The following is an 18,543-nucleotide window of genomic DNA, read 5'->3' as shown; positions in this document are numbered from 1 at the left end:
CAATGGCTGTCATTCCTATTGAGGCTGACAGTGATTAATAACCTTTGGAGAATAAATATTTCAGGAAAGGCAGCTGTTTGGGACAAATGTATTTTAAGAAATGATAGAAGAAATGTGTTGTCTCATTTATTCCTCCTGAAGGGTTCATTAGACAGGTACCACTGCATGACTCCTCCAGGCCATTAGGTGGAGCAGCAGTGGGAGGAGTGTGCAGTGTGTTGTTGACAGGCCCGGACTGTAGCTGTGCTACTATCACGTTTCCCTCAGCCTCCTCATCTAGAACTTTCCTGCTACCCCAGGCTCACTGAACATCCCCGATAAACCCATGGCTACCGAACGGCAAGTTCAACAACATACATTAACTATATTTTCACGAATTTGATTCAATGCAACGGGTTAACGGTGGCTCTCTTTCCTTTCGTTTTAGCAGTTTCCCCGATAGCTTCATTGACGAAGATCCACAGAAAGCTCTTGAGGTAAACATTCGCTAATCTAACCGTACGTTTGCTAACGTTAACGAGTTAGCCAAATATCCAGTGGCTATTTTGAGATATCACATTAATAAACATCATCTAATCAACGGCTTCAGGAAGTAATTTGTGTGTGGCGTCAACGTGGGTAATGTTCCTGACGTTAGCCCTGATTTTGACACTGTGCCTAGCTAGCAAAGTTAGCTTAACTAGCTGGCTAGCATCACTTTTCAAGTCGAGCAGGGTATCATAACAGTAACGTTAACATTACTGAGTGAACTAGTGAGTTACTTTGTTGTAACGTACTTCACTTGAAGTGAAAAATACAATATTATTCCTCCTGTAGGTTTTAATGCTGGATAGTGTAGCCAGTTAGTTTTTTTTAGCATGGGCACTTGCCACTGACATTGTCATCATCCTCAGTAGATCCATATTTACTGTTGACTTGCAAACAGTTACAGTGCACTTTCCAACCAGCTATCCGTCTACTAATTGACTCTGTTTAAAATAGAGAGTATACTATGGACACTACTATTGCAGAAAGCTAACTGTTCAGTTTACTGACCACATGGGCTGGTTAATCCCACAAAATATCAGCATTTTCACTATTCATTAGCCAAATAGACTTTCTGAATATCCAAACGATGGCTAGTTACCTGCCAAAGTTGGTAGCAGAGGAGACAATCATGCCTGCCACAGTACCAGCATTTAGCCAGTGTTCATTTCCCAACCCTAACACACACTTTGCCAAATGCAAAAATGCACTTGCAATGCAATACAGTATTGTAGGCTGCTCATGTAAGGTCTGTTCTTCTAGGAGCTGAATGAGGCCTTGCAAGGAGACTCTGACAACGCGGAGTGGTTTTGCCAGCGCGCCTACGCCCACATACTCCTCAATAACTACAGCTGTAAGTCTACATACATACATATGTTGCACAGACATGTTCATTGAATTAAATTGTCCAAGAATGACAAAGCAATTCTCAAGATAGGATTTACTTGCAGGTACATTTCCTCCTTACAGTACAGAATGTTGTTGTTTTTTTTAATGCTATTGTCAACTGTGTTTGGTTTTGATAACTGACCACAATACATAATTATAGTTAAGTAGTTATGCTCTCAAACATCATAACCACTGAATTATCCTGTGTGGTCCAGACTGCACAACATAAAAGAGCTTTTCCTTTGAGAAAGCCAGAATTACAAATCTGGAATTAGCCTCTACCGACTAGATGAGATCTTGTTGACAGGACTGTTGACCTTATACTTCCACTTTCTTTAAGTGATTCAGTGTAGATTAATGTATATGTGCAAGTCTCTGCTGTAACATTGTGTCTTATCTCCCTCTCTCTTCAGGTGCCGTCAATGATGCCAAGAAAGCCCAGCAGCTAAAACCCAGCCTTCCTCTTGCCTTCATGCGAACAGGGTGTGTGACATGAGAAGTGTGTGTGTGTGTGTGTTGAATGGAAGTTGCTATCTGTGTTCCCGAGTGATTCTGTATTGTTTGGAAAAAAATGTAGTATACATTTATTTTGTAAAACATATGAATAGTTTAATTCCAAAATGTGAGTAAACTGACACCTACTCTTACACAATTATTTCTTGCATGAAAGTAAAGCACATTATGCCTACTACTAAATGTCTGAGTCATCCTAAGACCTTTGCATACACAATTATTCTGTTTTAATGATAGAATCATCTGTGATTTTGAAATATTGATATTTCAGGAATTTCAGGTTGCAAAATGAGTTTCTTTGAAAGAAAAGTTTATCCCTTTTCTCCATCCAGCTAGACAGTCCTTGTACAAGAAAACACTCGATTTAATGAGACGCATTATCATAATTTTTTTATGTCAGATGAAGTCGCCTTTACTTTTCCAAGCGGATCTGATCTCTAACTGTGTGTGGCATGCCCCCCCCCCCCCCCCCCCCCCCCCCCCCATTCCCCCCCCCCCCCATTCCCCCTGCAGAATAGCAGAGTACCACCTGAACCAGTATGAGTCATCACACGCAGCCTTTACTCAGGGACACCAACTGGACGGTGAGTACAGCCTGTCCTGGCCTCGGGTACAAACTTTTCATCATCCCGCTCCCTACCACCCGCTGTTCACTGCAGAACTCCTTCCGCTCCACTCTCTCCTTTCAGTAAAAAGCGCTAAACCTATGTTCATTATTTTATCCGTTGCCCTCCCCCGTCTTATTAAAGGGTAACTTTGGTATTTTTCAACCTGGACCCTATTTTCCCATCTTTTTGTGTCTAAGTGACTAAAGGGGACAACAATTTTTGAAATTGGTCCAGTATTGAGCGAGATCGCTTCAGCCGGCAGCCGTGAAACGAGTTGCAATGTAATCCGACGGGGCAAATTGCACCGTCAATGTACGTCCACTAAAAGTGCTTGTTTCTGCCACTGACAGGCTCAGATTGTTATTATAAGTGTCTGACAACATTATGGAAAGGACCCTACAGAGAAATGAAACGTTTTTCTTTACCTTTCGCTTGATCCGGTCTGTGTGTAACTTCCTGCAACAACTCAACTCTCGCGAGACTTGAGCGAGACTTGGTTACACACAGACCGGATCAAGCAACCCATGGGAAAATAGGGTCCAGGTTGAAAAATACCAAAGTTACCCTTTAAAGCAGAACTCCGGCTATTGTTGACCTGGACCCTATTTTCCTATCATTTTCCATCATACCGATCAAAAACATATATAATAATGAACATATATAATAATGAATTATATAATAATATACCGAACAAAATCTCATCAATTGCTTCATCATAGAGCTGCGTACATCTTGCTTTCTTGTGTGTGGCTCATACACAATACAGTCCTACAGTCCTACAGGGTCAATCAACCACAAAAGCATCCGAATGTCTTTTTCAGCACATTGACGCTCACTCTGTAATGAGACATGTATATATTTAATTTTTTGTTTATCCTTGAACTGATAACTTTCACTATTTATTTTGCACTACTTTACGCAGCGGAACATGTAGACAGGCAGCCACAGCCGGCCAGCAAAGAGTAAACAAGGAAGTGCTAAAGCAATGGCCAAGGTAGAATCAAAACTGTATGAAAAGGCATGACTTTGGATCGTTTTCAGTTGCATCTTTTTACAGACATGTCTCATTACAGAATGAGCAGTCAATATGTTATCAAAGGCATGCTGTGGGTGCTTTCAGGGTAGATTTTTAGACTGTCCTTTGACCCTATAGGACTGTATTGGAGAGCTTTGCACCCAGGCAAACAAGATGTGAGTAGCTTTGTAGCGACGAGGTTTTGGTCAGAGTCGATCGGTATGATGGAAAAAGATGAGAAAAGAGGCAGAGATCCTGTACAGTGATTTTTTTGATTTTTTTCCACAAATCAAAATAATGGTTTTCACATGCTTTTGCAATTTAACTAAAAGTTGTAAAATAATCCACAGTCATTTATTCAACAAATTTCACTTACCTAGTAGCTTTGGATACCAATGTCTTTCCACTAGTTTAAAAAACCTGTTCTAATCAGCTCCTTTGGCCCTCTCTAGCTGCTTTAGCGCTTCACTGACACCTCACCTGCGCTCAACTGACCTCTCTGAATTCCCTAGATGAGCAGCTTTTCAGATGTTTTCCATACCTGGTCAGGTGGTGTTACTGTGTAAGGAAGGAGTAATAACATCTGCATCTCTGTTCTTTTTTGTGGTTTCCACAGGTTCTGACAAATCTTTTGAGATCTGGATCAAGCGCTGTGAGGAGATGATGGAGAGTAAGTAGCTAACTGAAACTTCTATCAAGCCGGTATTTCCATTAGCATTAGACCAGTGTATCAGGTTGCTGATATATCAGGCCGATATTGGCCTTTTATTAAAAGTGATATTGGACAGTCAGTGTTGGCCACCAGTGATATGATGTGGTTTTTTTGACTATATATATGTATATTCTATAATTTGATCAATACTACAATTTTTGATTGATTCTAATGCAATGAATGCAATGAAATTCCGGGGCAAACATTCAATACTTGTATTTTTTTTTATTGCCACAAAACATTGGCTATAGGCATTGTGAGTACAAAAATATTGTATATCAGTATCGGACTTGATAATCCATTATCGGTCAAGCCTTAATTTTTATATACCATTTTTTTGGTTGTGCCACAGTCACTGATCAACCCAATCAGACAAATGAGCATGCATCCATGCGTTTGTGTGTTTGCGGTCTTGGAGGGTTTAAGCAGAGCTGCTTAGTCCAATAAAAGATGCATGCCATGTCTGGATAATGTGTGTGTGTTTGCTGGTGATGCCTGGGCCCTCTGGATCATCTCAAGTAAACAAGCGCATGAGTTTTGACAAACACGCTTCACACCCGCGTGCACACATACTCCCAGAAGCGTTATGATTCATCAGAGTTAACATTACTGATGTTTGAAAGCCCCCGATGAGACCGCCCCCCCCTTCGCGCGCTTGCTCACAGACGGCATGTACACACTCACACACACACACACTACACACACACAGGCATATGCGCACCAGGATGTAAATCGCAACCCCCAAAACTTGAAAGTACCCAACTTGCGCTTGCTCATGCTCACACCAGGAGTGGTCCTTGTTTCAGTTCAACGCTGGTTATCTTCACTTCTCTTTTATGTGCTGCTGGTGACAGTGTGTTTACCGCCGTCAACACACACGGCACCTGGTTATCCCCGCTCCTGTCTGACGCCCCCACTCGCATCAAAATGCACAAACACAAACACACACACACAGCCTTCTTTTCCTAACAGCCCCCCCCACCTCCCCATTTCAAACGCGACCTCATTAAGACAACATTAACACGCCTCCTATCATCCCGTCTCTTTCTCTTTCTCTCTCTCTCTCTCTCCCTCTCTCCTCTCTCTCTCTATCTCTCTTCTCTCTCTCTCTCTTCTCTCTCTCTCTAATGAAGTCAGTGAATAATGTATGATAGCATGCTGGTAAACGGTGATCAGGCTTGCTTGGGCTCACAGGGCTTTTAATGGGCGTGGATGGACCAGTAAACAAGCTGGCTGCAAGCCTTTGGAGAGAGGCGTATATGTGTGTGTGTCTGTCTGTCTTTCTGTGTGTGTGTCTGGGCAAATGTGTGTGTTTATTATTGCGTGAAAGTTGTGTATTTGCAGCTATTTAATCATCTCATTTCAAAAAGGAGAGCCAGGTTTAACCCGGTCTAAATGAGGTGTTTTGTCACCCTCCCCACCCCCCAACCCCCACATCACAAATCTTTCTTCTTCTCTCTCCAGAGGAGGATCAGAACGGCAGCGACAACAGGGTGAGTTTCTCTGCCTGGCCACCTGGGGGCACTGTTGTTCTCAGCATCCGTAGCTGGCGTCAGCCTTGTGTATGTATGCTACCGCTCCGGAGAAGGAGCCCTTACTAAGCTTCTTTGTGTTTTCTTTTTTTTTCCCCCTCTTTGTTTTTCTCGCTTGTCTTCTCTGTGCGCTGCTTGTGTTCCCTCTGCCCATCACCACGTCTTCCTCTCTAATTGTCGCCGCGTCTCGGGGGCTGAATGACCCAGCAGACACCGGCGGTTCCACCTGTGAAGTAAGTGCACACATGAACATTAATAGACGCCTTATTACCTTGAGATCCCTAGTTTGTGTGTGTTTGGTTTTGAACAGGTTCAAATTCATGCGATCATACCAGCTGAATGTTTTAACTAAGCCTCTGTGCTTAGAAGCAGCCTCATTCTATTTCTAAATGAAATTAATGAAAGTATAACTGAGCAAATGAAATGTACATACATAGAACATACATATGAGCGTAAAGGCTATGAGCATTCGACTAATTTACTTTGTATTTGAGTTTCTGGGATGCATAAGTATCACTATAAATATATATATAGATATATGCCACTATAGCAGATGGGCAGTCATGGTGGAATAGGGCTTCTCATGTGACTCTCTTTGTCATTAGTCAGCTATTATTCAAACTGCTTAATCAGTTCTGTGTGTGTGTGTGTGTGTGTGTGTGTGTGTGTGTGTGTGTGTGTGTGTTTTCTGCAGACATGACTGGTACCAAACAGAATCTCAAGTCATTGTCACAATCATGGCAAAAAACGTACCCAAGGACGGGGTGTGTGTCAACTTCATGGAGAGAGAGGTATGAACACACACTTAAAAGTACAGTATCGAAGAACTTGGGCTTTGTGTGAGATGGAAATAAGGGAGTGGGTGTTTTCTGTAAGTGTGTGTGAAAGAGAGATGGGATAGCTCTTGGGTGTTTCCTCAGGGGGAACCATTAGATGGGTCTCATATACACACACACACACACATACACCCACATACACTCCCCACGGACCCAACTATGCCTCCAGTGATGCCTTGTTAACATTGCCCCCAAAGTACAGATCTAAGAACAATTTACCCTCCCCTGATTCTCCAACCTCCTAATTGTCTGTAGATAGAAAGCATAACTGATCTAGGATCAGCTGCAGAGCCCTCCAGGGAGAAAACCCTTTCCCTCTCTCCGTCTCTCTTTCCACTTCTCTTTCCCTCTCTCAGAGGGGTAACTGGAGGGCACCCCAGGGAACGGCTTTGTCTTTCCTAATAGAATAACAAACTGAGTTTACCCCCATTTCAAAAGAACTGGTTCACTCGCTCAAAATCACACATAGTCAGTTGTTATGTTCCCTTTGAAAGCAGCGGTGTGAAGTACAGATAAGTTCATATATCTTTTACTAGGTCTGTATATATAAGAGAAATTAGAGATGAAAGGCAGTGGTTCCAATTATTTTCCGCGGTGACTGAGTATGCAGCAGTTGTATACCTACAGTCATCGCATAAATTCAATTGGAAATGAATATTAAAGGTTTGCCACTTTTTTTTTTCTTCCAATTGCCTTAAAAACTATCTGTAGCTAACCTTCTAAATCCCCGGTGATCAGGAGTTCAGGAGCTCAGTTCCCCGAAAATCTGAAAAATCCCCTTTTGGTGGATTGGTAGGCGACGCATCACAAGCGACAGCAAGTGGAAGTAACGACAAATGTCAGTAGAAATCGTCTCCGAGAATACACTATTAGCACAATGATATCATATAAGAAAGTACCCAGGTGGGTTACTCTTAAAGTCTACAGCATCTAGCGCTTTCCTGTCCGAGGGCAGCGTCTGACAAGTGAAGAGTTTATAAGGAGTGTGAGGAATTGGGCCACAGCCGAGGCCACGTCCCTCAGTAGACCCTCCGCCCCCCCCTCACCCACCCACCCTCACCCAATCCCAATGAGTGACAGGCTGTTAGGAGCTGTCTGACCCCTCCCTCATCACTGGTCACTCTCTGGCTGAAGGGGACAGCGCCAGGAAACTCCTCGCCGTCACACCAGCCAGATGATTATTCACATGGACACGCCGACACCTTCACCACCCCCCCCACCCCTCCTTATTCTTCTTTGTCTTTTATGTCCTGTGTTAGAAGCACTGCACTGTTCTCATATTTGTATGTGATTTCTTAGTTGCTAAGCGTTGACCTGTATGGAACCCATAGGATGTCAATGAAGCCATGTTGGAATGTGTCTATCTGGGGCAACGCCTAACGTCCGCTGTCTGTCGTCTGTCTCCAGCTGTCCGCCACAGTGCAGCTGGCGTCGGGGGAGGACTGCTGCCTCAACCTCCACCTCCTCTACTCCATCGTCCCCCAACAGAGCACCTTCAAGGTCCTCGCCACCAAGGTACCACACACACACCCGACAATCAGTCGATCAATCACTCAGTCAGTCACCTTTTTTTGGAGGATCAACACAGGACAAAAACAGCTGTTTAATGTGATCTATGGAGCCACAGTGACCATTGACCAAAATGACTTTAAAAAAAAAAGGTGATATAATGACTGCAAACTAAGCAGATAATTTAACTAGTAGCGTACAATTGTTTGTATGTCAAATGTATGGACACATTTTGAACACTATATACAGGTTTCCCACTGATCATCATGGAATTTCATTAGAGAATTTGATGAATTCTCTAGGGAATATTACAAATGGGTCATTTTACAGAATGTATTGTATAACTTGTTTCACACATGTATTAGATGGTGGTTTTCAGATGTTTTTCTCCACAGCAAGTCCAACTGTAGCGGAAAGCAGACTGTTTACCACTTTACAACTTTTATGAGCCGAAAAACATTAACAAACCAAGAAGGAATAACATTTTTAGGTCACGGAGGCACTCCAAATAAGTTATGGAATAAGTTATGGGAAAGTCATAGAATTTTACATCTGGGCCACAGAGGGAAACCTGTATGTAGTGTTGCTGGTCTAGTAGTTAGTCTCCACATTAAAGAAGCAGACTGTAAAGCAGGCCATGAACCATTTTTGTCACTGTAAATAAAATGTGGCAGTAACGTTAATCATCACAGTATAGAAATGCAGGTGCCAGTGCTGTTGATGCTTCAGATGACATATCAGTTACTCATTGCATTTGGGCTTTTATTGTCTTTTATAGATGAACATTAGTAGTTTGCTAACTCTGTTTTTTGTTTTAAAAGAAGAATGTGTCAAATGTCAGATTACAGTAAAGAAAGCAAAAAAGAAAACCTTGGAGATTTTTCGCAGGACACTGACTGCATTCAGGTTACCACACTGAGATTAAGATCTTAATCTCTTCAATAGTGTAAAGCAGTATAAAGTAGGCTGTCACTAACTGTAATTCCTTAATGCTGTTAAAGCTTACTGTAGCTGGAGTAGAAATGGGAAAATCCAGTCTGACTCTATACAGTGCGGCTCCTGTGGAGACGCTCGCCCGGTTCATCTCTGGAGCTAACGGGAGATTCACACACATGCACAAATCCTCACTCCTACACACACAGCGCACACACACACACACACACACACACACACGTGTATTAGGGCCGTACCCACTGAGAGTTCCTCAGCACTGTTTAAGGTGATTATGGGTCTAATGAGTAGGAAGGGCACTTTTTAGTATAGACTAATTAGTGTGTATTATAGAGGATGTGGGCTAATGAGTGTGTTGGCTGAGTGTGTGCTGGCTCAGGGTTTAGACCACTGTCAGGTCCTAGGACTGTGGCTGTGGAGGGAGACAGAGACTGGTGGAATTTGGCAGGAGAGAGGCGAACATTTTTTGTTGTTTTTTTATTTATTTCGTTTTTTTGGTTGGTGGTTTGTTTTTTCATCTTTAGGGGAACTTGACAAGGAGAGCTGGATATTGATTTTTTGGGTACCGATCTGCTACTAATCACCAACAATGTTAGAATGTTCAGTTCAAACTTTCTACACTTAAATCTTCAGTAAATAAATGTTTCATCAGACAAATCTGCTTTCTTCTCACAGCCAGTCGCGATCAGTGTTGTTGCATTCAGCTTTAGGATGAGGTTATACTTAATAACAGAAGACTGCAGCTAAGTGAAATGCAACCAGGGTAATGCAATATTGAAAGAATCCAACTCAGACACAGGCGGCAGCGGCCATGTGACTGTGCCTGACGCTGTTGGGATGTGAAGGTGGGATGACTCGCTGTCTTGTTACTACAAGCTGGCTCCAGATGGTACCAACGTTCTTAGCTAACCCCTATTTGGATAACATTAGCTTAGTCTCATGTAGCCAGACCTTTCCCCACACCGTTTCCCATCACTTTAACTCAGCGTTAACTAAGAAAGTGCTAGCCGAGGCAACACGATCGTTGTATTTTAAGCTCCCTTAGCCCCTGCTACTGACACTGGCCTCCTCTTCTCTCTCCCTTGGGATCCTGTTTACCCCTGGCAGCTATTGCTGTGAAGGTGGTGGATGACCTTTCCAGTGCTATTGGATCCAGGAACGTCTCCCCAAGCATCCTTAGCTACATCCCACTACAGCTTACAAAAGACAGATCAATTCATTAGCTGGTAAACTACCACATTAACTACATGTTACACAGAGGTGGTAAACGGGTAATAAATAATTTCCTGAGGACAGAGGCAAATAGCTGACTTTAGGGAAAACTAAATGGTTGAAGTGTTTTCATTTACTCAAGGTGTGAAAGGTGGTAAATCTGTGATCATGTGAAAGGTACATGATCACAGATGCAATCGCATATGGCACCCGGGTTGCAAAAAAAAGCAGTTGGGACAGTGGATGTGTTGCATTATGCAGCCTGGCGTCTGTATTGTAGAAGTCATGTTCACCGGCCACATTGTGCTGGGTAGAGTAGAGGTTGACCTGCACAGAGAAACTGGCTGTTTCTGTTCACATCAGCAGTTTAGAAGCAGAAACCTGCCAGCCTCTCCATCTAAAGCCTCCACGTTCCACAGCAAGAAAAAAAGTAATGCCCCCCCCCCCCCCCCCCCCTCCTTCTACACACACACAAACAAACAGTGGTCATTTACACACACATACACACTCGCTCACTTTTCCATGGCAACAGCGGACACTGCATACCAGAGGTGCACGTGGGTTGCAGCTTAAACAAGGGCTCAGTCTTGGAGAGACCGGGGGTGGAGACGGCCTGAGATGGACACAGACTCTCTCTCTCTCTCTCTCTCTCTCTCTCTCTCTCTCTCTCTCTCTCTCTCTCTCTCTCTCTCTCTCTCTCTCTCTCTCTCTCTCTCTCTCTTTTTCTTGTATGTGTCTCTCTCTACTTCTCCTGTATGCGTCTCTCTCTCTGTTGTTGCTCGTTATCTCTCTCTCTCTAGCTGCCTCTTCTTCCTCAGTTACCTTCTTTGTCTTTTCTGCTTTCTCAATCGCTCTCTTGCTCTGCTCCCCCCCCCTCCTCCCTCTGTCTCTCTCTCTCTCTCTCTCTCTCTCTCTCTCTCTCTCTCTCTCTCTCTCTCTCTCTCTCTCTCTCTCTCTCTCTCTCTCTCTCTCTCACACACACACACACACACACATACACCTACCTCTAGGAAAACACACACACACACACTCCCACAAGAGCTCAGTCATTTAAGAAAGAGAGAGAGAGAGAGGGCCGGAGAGGAGAGCTCAAGCCCTCCTCCTCTCCCACAAAGCCCTGACTGTTCCCTGGTCCACTGGGCTCCATGGGTACACATGGCCCTTACACACACACACACACACACACACACACCACCGAGCTCAAGACACCATAAAAGCTCGCGTCTCCTGTTAAACTCTACAGGTGAACGCGTACGTGAAAGACCCCGACAAACCGAGCGGTTTTCTCGCCGCTTGTCTGATTTCATGATTTGTTTTTTGGGAGCCGTTTGATTTTTCTGAAGCCAACGAGCCGCTGGGGGGGGGGGAAACATTCAAATGAACAACGGCATCAGCAAATCCAGTTTCTCCAGATTGGCATGCATCCCTAATGAGCGTTTAAAAAAAAACAAAAAAAAAACGCACAGTGCCCTCGGAGCTGTTGATTCCCCACCAATGTCGGTCTGTCTGTCTCTGTAATAGGCTGCCCTGCACTCCTCGCTCCACAATGTTTACGCTTCATCTCCTCGCTGTCTTTAAAGACAACTTAGCAGGGGGAGACTAAGCCGGGCATGGCCGTGCACACGCACCGACACACACACACACACACACAGTGGCTGAACACTATAATCTTTCGACACACTTGTGCCATTTACACATAGTATTTGCAGTGTGTGTGTGTGTCCTCCCTAGCACATTATCGTCAGTGCGACCTCCTCCTGTCCTCCGCCACGACAGACATTCCAACCCCAGGGGTCACCGCGACAACGGGGAGCCAATTACACACCAGTGTGTTTGATCAGAACAGACGGCTAGACGCACACACGTACACACGCGTGCGCCAACACACACTCACACACACGCGCACGCACAATCTTGAATACACACTTGCTCGTTCATTCGGTTCCAAACTCATCTCCTTTCGGCAAATAACTAAAGTGGCGTCTCCCCTCTTTAATTTGCATGCCTGTCAACGTCTGAGAATGTTTATATTTATTTCATTTATGCGTCTGTTTAGCCGAGTTTGTTTTGAAATCTGCGGGGATCTGGAAAAAGAGGGAGAAGAAACGCTGGGCGAGGAGTGGCGGCGAGGAGGAGGAGGGGGGTGGTGGCTACAAACACGTGTGACAAGCGACACGGGACCCCAGTCCCCCTCTCTAAATAGCGTGCGTGTGTGTGTGTGCGGGCGCGTGTAGTGCAGTATTGTATAGTCCAGCCCCTGGGGTCCTGTGGGTGGTGGCCCCTGTATGTGGCTCTGCTGTCACATCCCTTTACGACCCGTCGCCTCGCCTGTCACACACACAGAAACGCACACAGAGACACACACACACACTGGGTGCCCGGCCTGCCATGTCCCTTAAAAGCTGGGAGACACAGATGTGGCAGCAGATTAATGTTGTATGGCCCGGGAGCACGCATATACGCACGCACGCACCCCCCCCACACACACACACACACACACACAGAGCATGGGCACGAGGTCTGCACCAGTTATCGCTACATAAACACATTCACAAGGCGCAGCACCAAAAACACAGACGCACGGTCTGAAATTAACACCCGCCAACCGCCAAATGCCAGTACAATTTGGCGGATAAATCGGTAAGGGTCACCTGCCACACTGGCTGTTGCATTTGAATGCCTCAGTTATATAGTCTTTGGTGCTTTCCCTGTTCTCACATTTTGTCCCTGCTGGCCACCGTACACACTCTCCTGACTATGAACAAATCAAAGGAAAACAATGGCTCTGTATCAAACAGGCTGTCAGTTGGCTGCTCTACACAAAGCGGTAGCATCAAACTTACGCACACATTTCGGCCAATTTCCGTGCTGGCTGGATGGGTAACTGGCCTAACGTTCCTTGAGGATTAATATCAAAATGTGAAACTAAATTCTAGCTTCGACTCTGTGTCTGTCTGTGTGTGTGTGTGTGTGTGTGTGTGTGTGTGTGTGTGTGTGTTTGGGCGGGATGAGGAGGTGGCGTACGCTTCAAAACGTAATTTCAATTCTGCTGCACTTCATGTTGAATTACAAACTTGATCCATCTTATCACAGCACCTGATCCTGTACACCAAATAGCATTGAAAACGGGCGCGGTGACACATTTTCTATGAAGAGTGAATATTAATTGTTCGGCCAGTAAAAAGTATTCTCGGCAGGGACATTTGTTTTTTAGTTTACCAGCCCTTGGCAGGTGAGCCTAAAAGTTAATTTCGGCCACGGCCACAGATGCCTCGCCGTGCGCGCGCCGCGACAGAAACCGCTGACACACACCGAAGCGATCTATCAATGTGCTGCCGCTCGCACCAGCTCATCACCTCGGCGGAGAAGGTAGCAGCGATCGTACCGTTCTTATTTCCCCCCTCAATCTGCCCTTTTCGCTCGTTCCTCACCCTGTGCCAGTCAGTCTCTCTGTCTCCATCTCTCTCGCTCTCTCTATCTCTGGTTCCCTCTTCTGTCCTGACACCCTCATAAATGAATCATCTCATCGCCCAACAGAGCAGAAATGTTCTTTAATTGCACCGACATAACCGGCGCTGTCTCTCGCGCGCGCGCAAGCTCACACACATCGCACATATTAAACACACACCGTGTTATTGTGTGTGTGTGGGGGGGGGGGGGGGGGGGGGCATGGCATTGCAGCTTGCGTGTCTCGCTGGCATGTGCCCTGTCAATGCGGTTCAGCGTTAAGAGTGTGTGTCCATGTCCTCTCTCCCCTCTCGTTGTTTTCTCCCTCTCCCATGTTCTCCTGGTGTAATGATTTGGATCAGATGCCGCTGTGTGGAGTTAGGATCTCTCTCTCTCTCCCTCCCTCCCTCCCTCTCTCCCTCTCACCCTCTCTCTCTTTCTCTCTCTCTATCTCTCGCTCTCTCTCCGTCTCTCGCACTGGCCCTCTGGCTGACAGACATCTCGTTAGTGCAGTATGTCTGTCAGTGAGGTTTGAGATTGAGCTGTGCCCCCGCATATCCCTGATGTCTCTCACACACACACACGCACACACAGACACACACACACACACACACACACACACTTGCAGGCTGAGCCGATGACGGCTCCGAACAGACAGCGGCTTTCTCTGGCCCCAATAATGATGTGATGTCCTGTACGTTTCAGATGTCACTCTAATGGGAGTGTTATTTTTGTCCTGTGCAACAAAGAATAGCATTTTGTTAAACGTTGTTATGTCTCTTGTTCCCCCTCTTTCTCTCCCCTCCTCCTCCCTCCCCTCTATCAGGTGGAGATTAAGATGAAGAAGACAGAAGCCATCAGGTGGGAGACGCTGGAGGGAGAAGGACAGGAGTCCAACATCAAACACTTCAGTCAGTGCACATCCTCACTGTTTATACTCCTTCCTCAACTTTCTCTTTGTCTCTCTTCTCATCTCTCTCTCTCTCTCCATCAGCCTCCTCTCATTTCTCTCTCTCTGCGAAGATCAATATAGGCTCCCGCGTTCGTCTGTTCTGCACTAAAACGAGAGTGGGCAGTCGAGCCCCGCTTCAGTCTTTCATTAGTTTGACGGCGAAGGTAGGCAGGGAAGGGAGAGGTGTGACAGCAAAGTATGAGTCAGGATTTGAGCCCACACATTCCCATTACTGTCGGGATTAATTACTTACGTAAGTGTGCGTTGTGTTTTTTTTGGAGGGGGTGTTGGCTTTAAAAGGTAAGTGGGCAGTCAAACCGTCCGTGCCAGGCAACCGGATCAACCTCTAGGATGCCACGTCGCGTGCCTTTTTGTAACTTGGGCTACAGAAACACTTGTCATGACATCTGATTCCAAAGATGTACAGATTTTTATGAGATTACATCGCTGTATATCCACACTTGGTCCTGAAATAGCTGTTTTGCATCTCCTGGTGCTGTATTTATTTACATCTGCATCTGGATTAGTTTTCCCGCTCTCCCACATGGGGACTGTTGAGACCGTATTGCATCCAGAAAACAGAACGCAGATGACGATATGATCCTGAGCACTTCCGTATCCGGATATGGGGTCCAATAGCAACATGAGCAAAATCTGATTTGTTTGTGTTCAGACCTGTCACTCAATGCGTCCTGGCATGATGGGATTATAAAAATTGCAGTATAAAACAGATAGTTCTGGTCCTTAGTTCTGATTGGCTGAATCACATTGGAAGCCAATGTAAAATCCCTGATAAACACTCACATGTGACCGCATAAATACATTTAAATTTTAATGTGCCAATCGCAAATCAACAGTCATACCAGTACTTTTTGTGCCACTTAGTACCCAGTTTCTGTATTTCTTTGCAGAAGATCAGCATTTATATATTATTGAAGTTGATTATCAGTTAAAAATAAAGGATTTATCGAATATTTGTGTTCTTTATGCCGCTGTTTCCTAAAAGCAATAAGCCACTCACACTACACAGTGTTTCAAGAACTCTGCTTCACATCCTGCCTAACGCCTCTTAGCTGCTCTAAAATCACTCTAAAGCAACCGTAGCCTTATTAAACCCCGCTTCCCTTCCAAAACAGACCAGTACCCGTCGTCGTCCCACTACACCCGCAACTGGGACAAGGTGGTGGTCGACATCAGCGAGGAGGAGAAGAAGGAGAAGCTGGAGGGAGACGCGGCGCTCAACAAGCTCTTCCAGCAGATCTACACCGACGGCTCCGACGAGGTCAAGCGAGCCATGAACAAGTCCTTTGTGAGTTTGCACTGCACATCTTCCTGGCTAACGCTGCCATCACACTTAATCCACAGTGCGTTTACTTTGCTGTAAACTGTGCAGAGCTTTACGCAAGGCTCCAACGGCTTAAATAAACTGAGATGAAACTGACAGGCGCGTTTATCGATCGCAGTACAACAACATACATTTTCGTCTGATCTTTTCCCGATTCACGGATGAAACGTTTTCATCGTGAAAAAACCTCACACTGAGCTGCCGAAACAAGGGTAAAGCAACATTAGTTTTGATTTACGCATGCATAATCAACACATAAGTAGAAGAACTCCAACGCATGCAACATGGAATGATGCAGCGGTAATGGATTCCTCATTTGAGATTAATGAACTTCAATCAGAGAGCGACAAAGTGTGATTGAGGGGTAAGGATGCATCATCGCAACTGTATGTCTATCAGCCTGATGAATGGGGGAAATTATCGTATTGCATTACTAACAATATTATCCCATAATAGTACACTTTTGGATTTACTTTGAACGCCAGCACTAAAAAAAACGAAATTTCCAACACACAGCCTTAAACTTTGACATTGTTTTTGTTTTGTTTTTGTTTTGTTTGTCAAGTTGTCATTCCTGTATTAAATTTAAACCAGGCAGAGCAGAAGACTGTTAGAATAAAATGGCATATTTGGGAATCAGTGTTTTGAATGTTTCAGAAGAAAAAAAGAAGAAAATGAAAAATAATGAATTGACGTTATCCAAAATTGTTTACTAGTCAAAAAATCCTTCTAGTACAAGTAGTGACTGTTTTCATCAGAGTGGAACTGATGATGCTGCAGTCAACATCTCACTCTTAAGTTTCTTTTGTTGTTTTTTTTATATAGACGATATGTTGTGTAACTGTACTAATGAAATGAACTGTCTCACTCTGGTGATGTCTCACCCCGGGTCTCTCCTCCCTGTGCAGACGGAGTCAGGTGGTACGGTCCTGAGCACCAACTGGAAAGACGTGGGCAAGAGAAAAGTGGACGTGAGCCCACCCGACGACGCCGAGTTGAAGAAGTACTGAACGCCTCCATCTCTCTCTCCCTCTCTCCCTCTTTGTTTTCTGACCTTATCTCCCTCCATCCTTTTCCATCTCGCCTCCAACGGAAGTCGCCCCCCCTTTTCCCCACAGTTGTTCTGTTGCTCCGGTGTCACACGGCCTCAGTGCCGGGCGCGACAGTCCCACCCTCTTAGCACCTAGACCAAACCACAGACCGGCTGCTCTTCTCCCATAGCGTATGACCAGAGGGCGTCAAGTCATTTGAATCATCTGTTGAACGGATTGGTTGATATCGCCCGATCGTTAAGGGGCGATCGGTTCAAAAGGGAACGAAGGTCTGAGCTGAAGTTCGGCTGAGAGACGCAGACCTAAAGTGCTCCGATTCAACTTGCGGATCAGGTTTTAGATGGTCGTTCTTCTTGTTTTCTCCACCCTCTCCCTCCTCGCTTTCTCCACCGCCCAGAGCCTTTCTATTAGGGAGCCGCTTAGGATGTCCCTTTCTCACCACTTGTATAAAAATGTAAAGCTGTTCAAAATAGGAACCATATGAGATGTTTAAATGATTACTACGAATGTGTTTCTGGGCTCTCTTTTTTTCTTTTTCTTTCTGTACACTCGATAAGAAGTCGACAGCAATACACAGCGAACTGACCTGTCCGGAGTCTGTGTGACACGTCAGCCGATGGCTTAGCACCGGGCCGTTTCCCTCAGTGTGATTCAAGCTTCAATGTAAATAAAAGATTTGTTGTTTGGCTCACAAACCTTGTCTGCGTTTTATGATTTGTTGTTTCGAGAAACCGCTTTGGACAGGTCAAGATGGTGGAATACTCTAGGAAGGGATCCATCACATGCAAAAAAACACCAATATATTATGATTATGTGCTGGGGGGGGGATGGGATGTGGCGTTGCTGATACCAGTCCAGTCCATTCAGATGAGTTTGACAGCTCCAGGATATGGTTTACCCATCATGGCTCGATTGGTATCAAGTCGGAGAGCCTGGAGTTGTTTGGCCAGAAGTGGAGGATCTAGACGAAGGTAGAGAAGTGATTTGCAGTGGGAGATCTGGGGAAGCGGGCTCCCCTCCTGTTCTTCAACCGCATGTGTGCCGTCGCTGTAGCTGTGAGGGGGCGTCCTGCCGAGGCACGAGAGCATTAATATGGATCAGCCTCCTAACCGCATCATCAAGCCTCTCACACCGAGTTAAGTGTTAAATTCATCACACATCGTTTCATCTCTCGTGACGATCAAACGCCCATTTGTGGCTCCGGATGGAACTCTTAGCTTCCCAGTCACCACATAACTAACTCTCTCTCTCTCTCGCACACACGCACTCCTCCACTCTCCCTGACACACACACACCGCCCCCACCCTTACCCCCCTACCCCCGCCTGAAGCAGCTCCATGACATCAAAAGGAGCTAAGCGCTTTGCATCGTGGGTAAGATCTGGGAGCGTGACGGCTACAGAGTCTTTAGTCTCATTAAAGAGTTCTAGAGCTGCAACTCTTCACA

The 18,543-nt window shown here is 45.3% G+C and overlaps 1 protein-coding gene across 2 annotated transcripts; it reads left to right on the top strand.

The window, feature by feature from the left end:
* The first annotated feature begins 233 nt into the window (after positions 1–233).
* sugt1 (SGT1 homolog, MIS12 kinetochore complex assembly cochaperone) lies at positions 234–17,786 on the top strand. 2 transcript variants are annotated; one of them, XM_078287956.1, is made up of 13 exons: positions 234–339; positions 428–476; positions 1,288–1,378; positions 1,827–1,896; positions 2,440–2,510; positions 4,166–4,219; positions 5,726–5,754; positions 6,004–6,026; positions 6,488–6,584; positions 8,037–8,144; positions 14,575–14,659; positions 15,837–16,009; positions 16,954–17,786. In XM_078287956.1, the coding sequence occupies exons 1-13, from the start codon at positions 326–328 to the stop codon at positions 17,053–17,055; spliced, it is 966 nt and encodes a 321-aa protein (XP_078144082.1). In that variant the 5' UTR covers positions 234–325; the 3' UTR covers positions 17,056–17,786. The 2 variants fall into 2 exon arrangements, with proteins under 2 accessions (XP_078144082.1, XP_078144083.1); XM_078287957.1 differs by having other exon boundaries at positions 243–339; positions 431–476.
* Positions 17,787–18,543: the final 757 nt, after the last annotated feature.

The sequence above is a fragment of the Centroberyx gerrardi genome, chromosome 13 (assembly GCF_048128805.1).
Source record: "Centroberyx gerrardi isolate f3 chromosome 13, fCenGer3.hap1.cur.20231027, whole genome shotgun sequence".
NCBI lineage: Eukaryota > Metazoa > Chordata > Actinopteri > Beryciformes > Berycidae > Centroberyx > Centroberyx gerrardi.
This window is presented reverse-complemented; position numbering and strand designations above follow the sequence as displayed.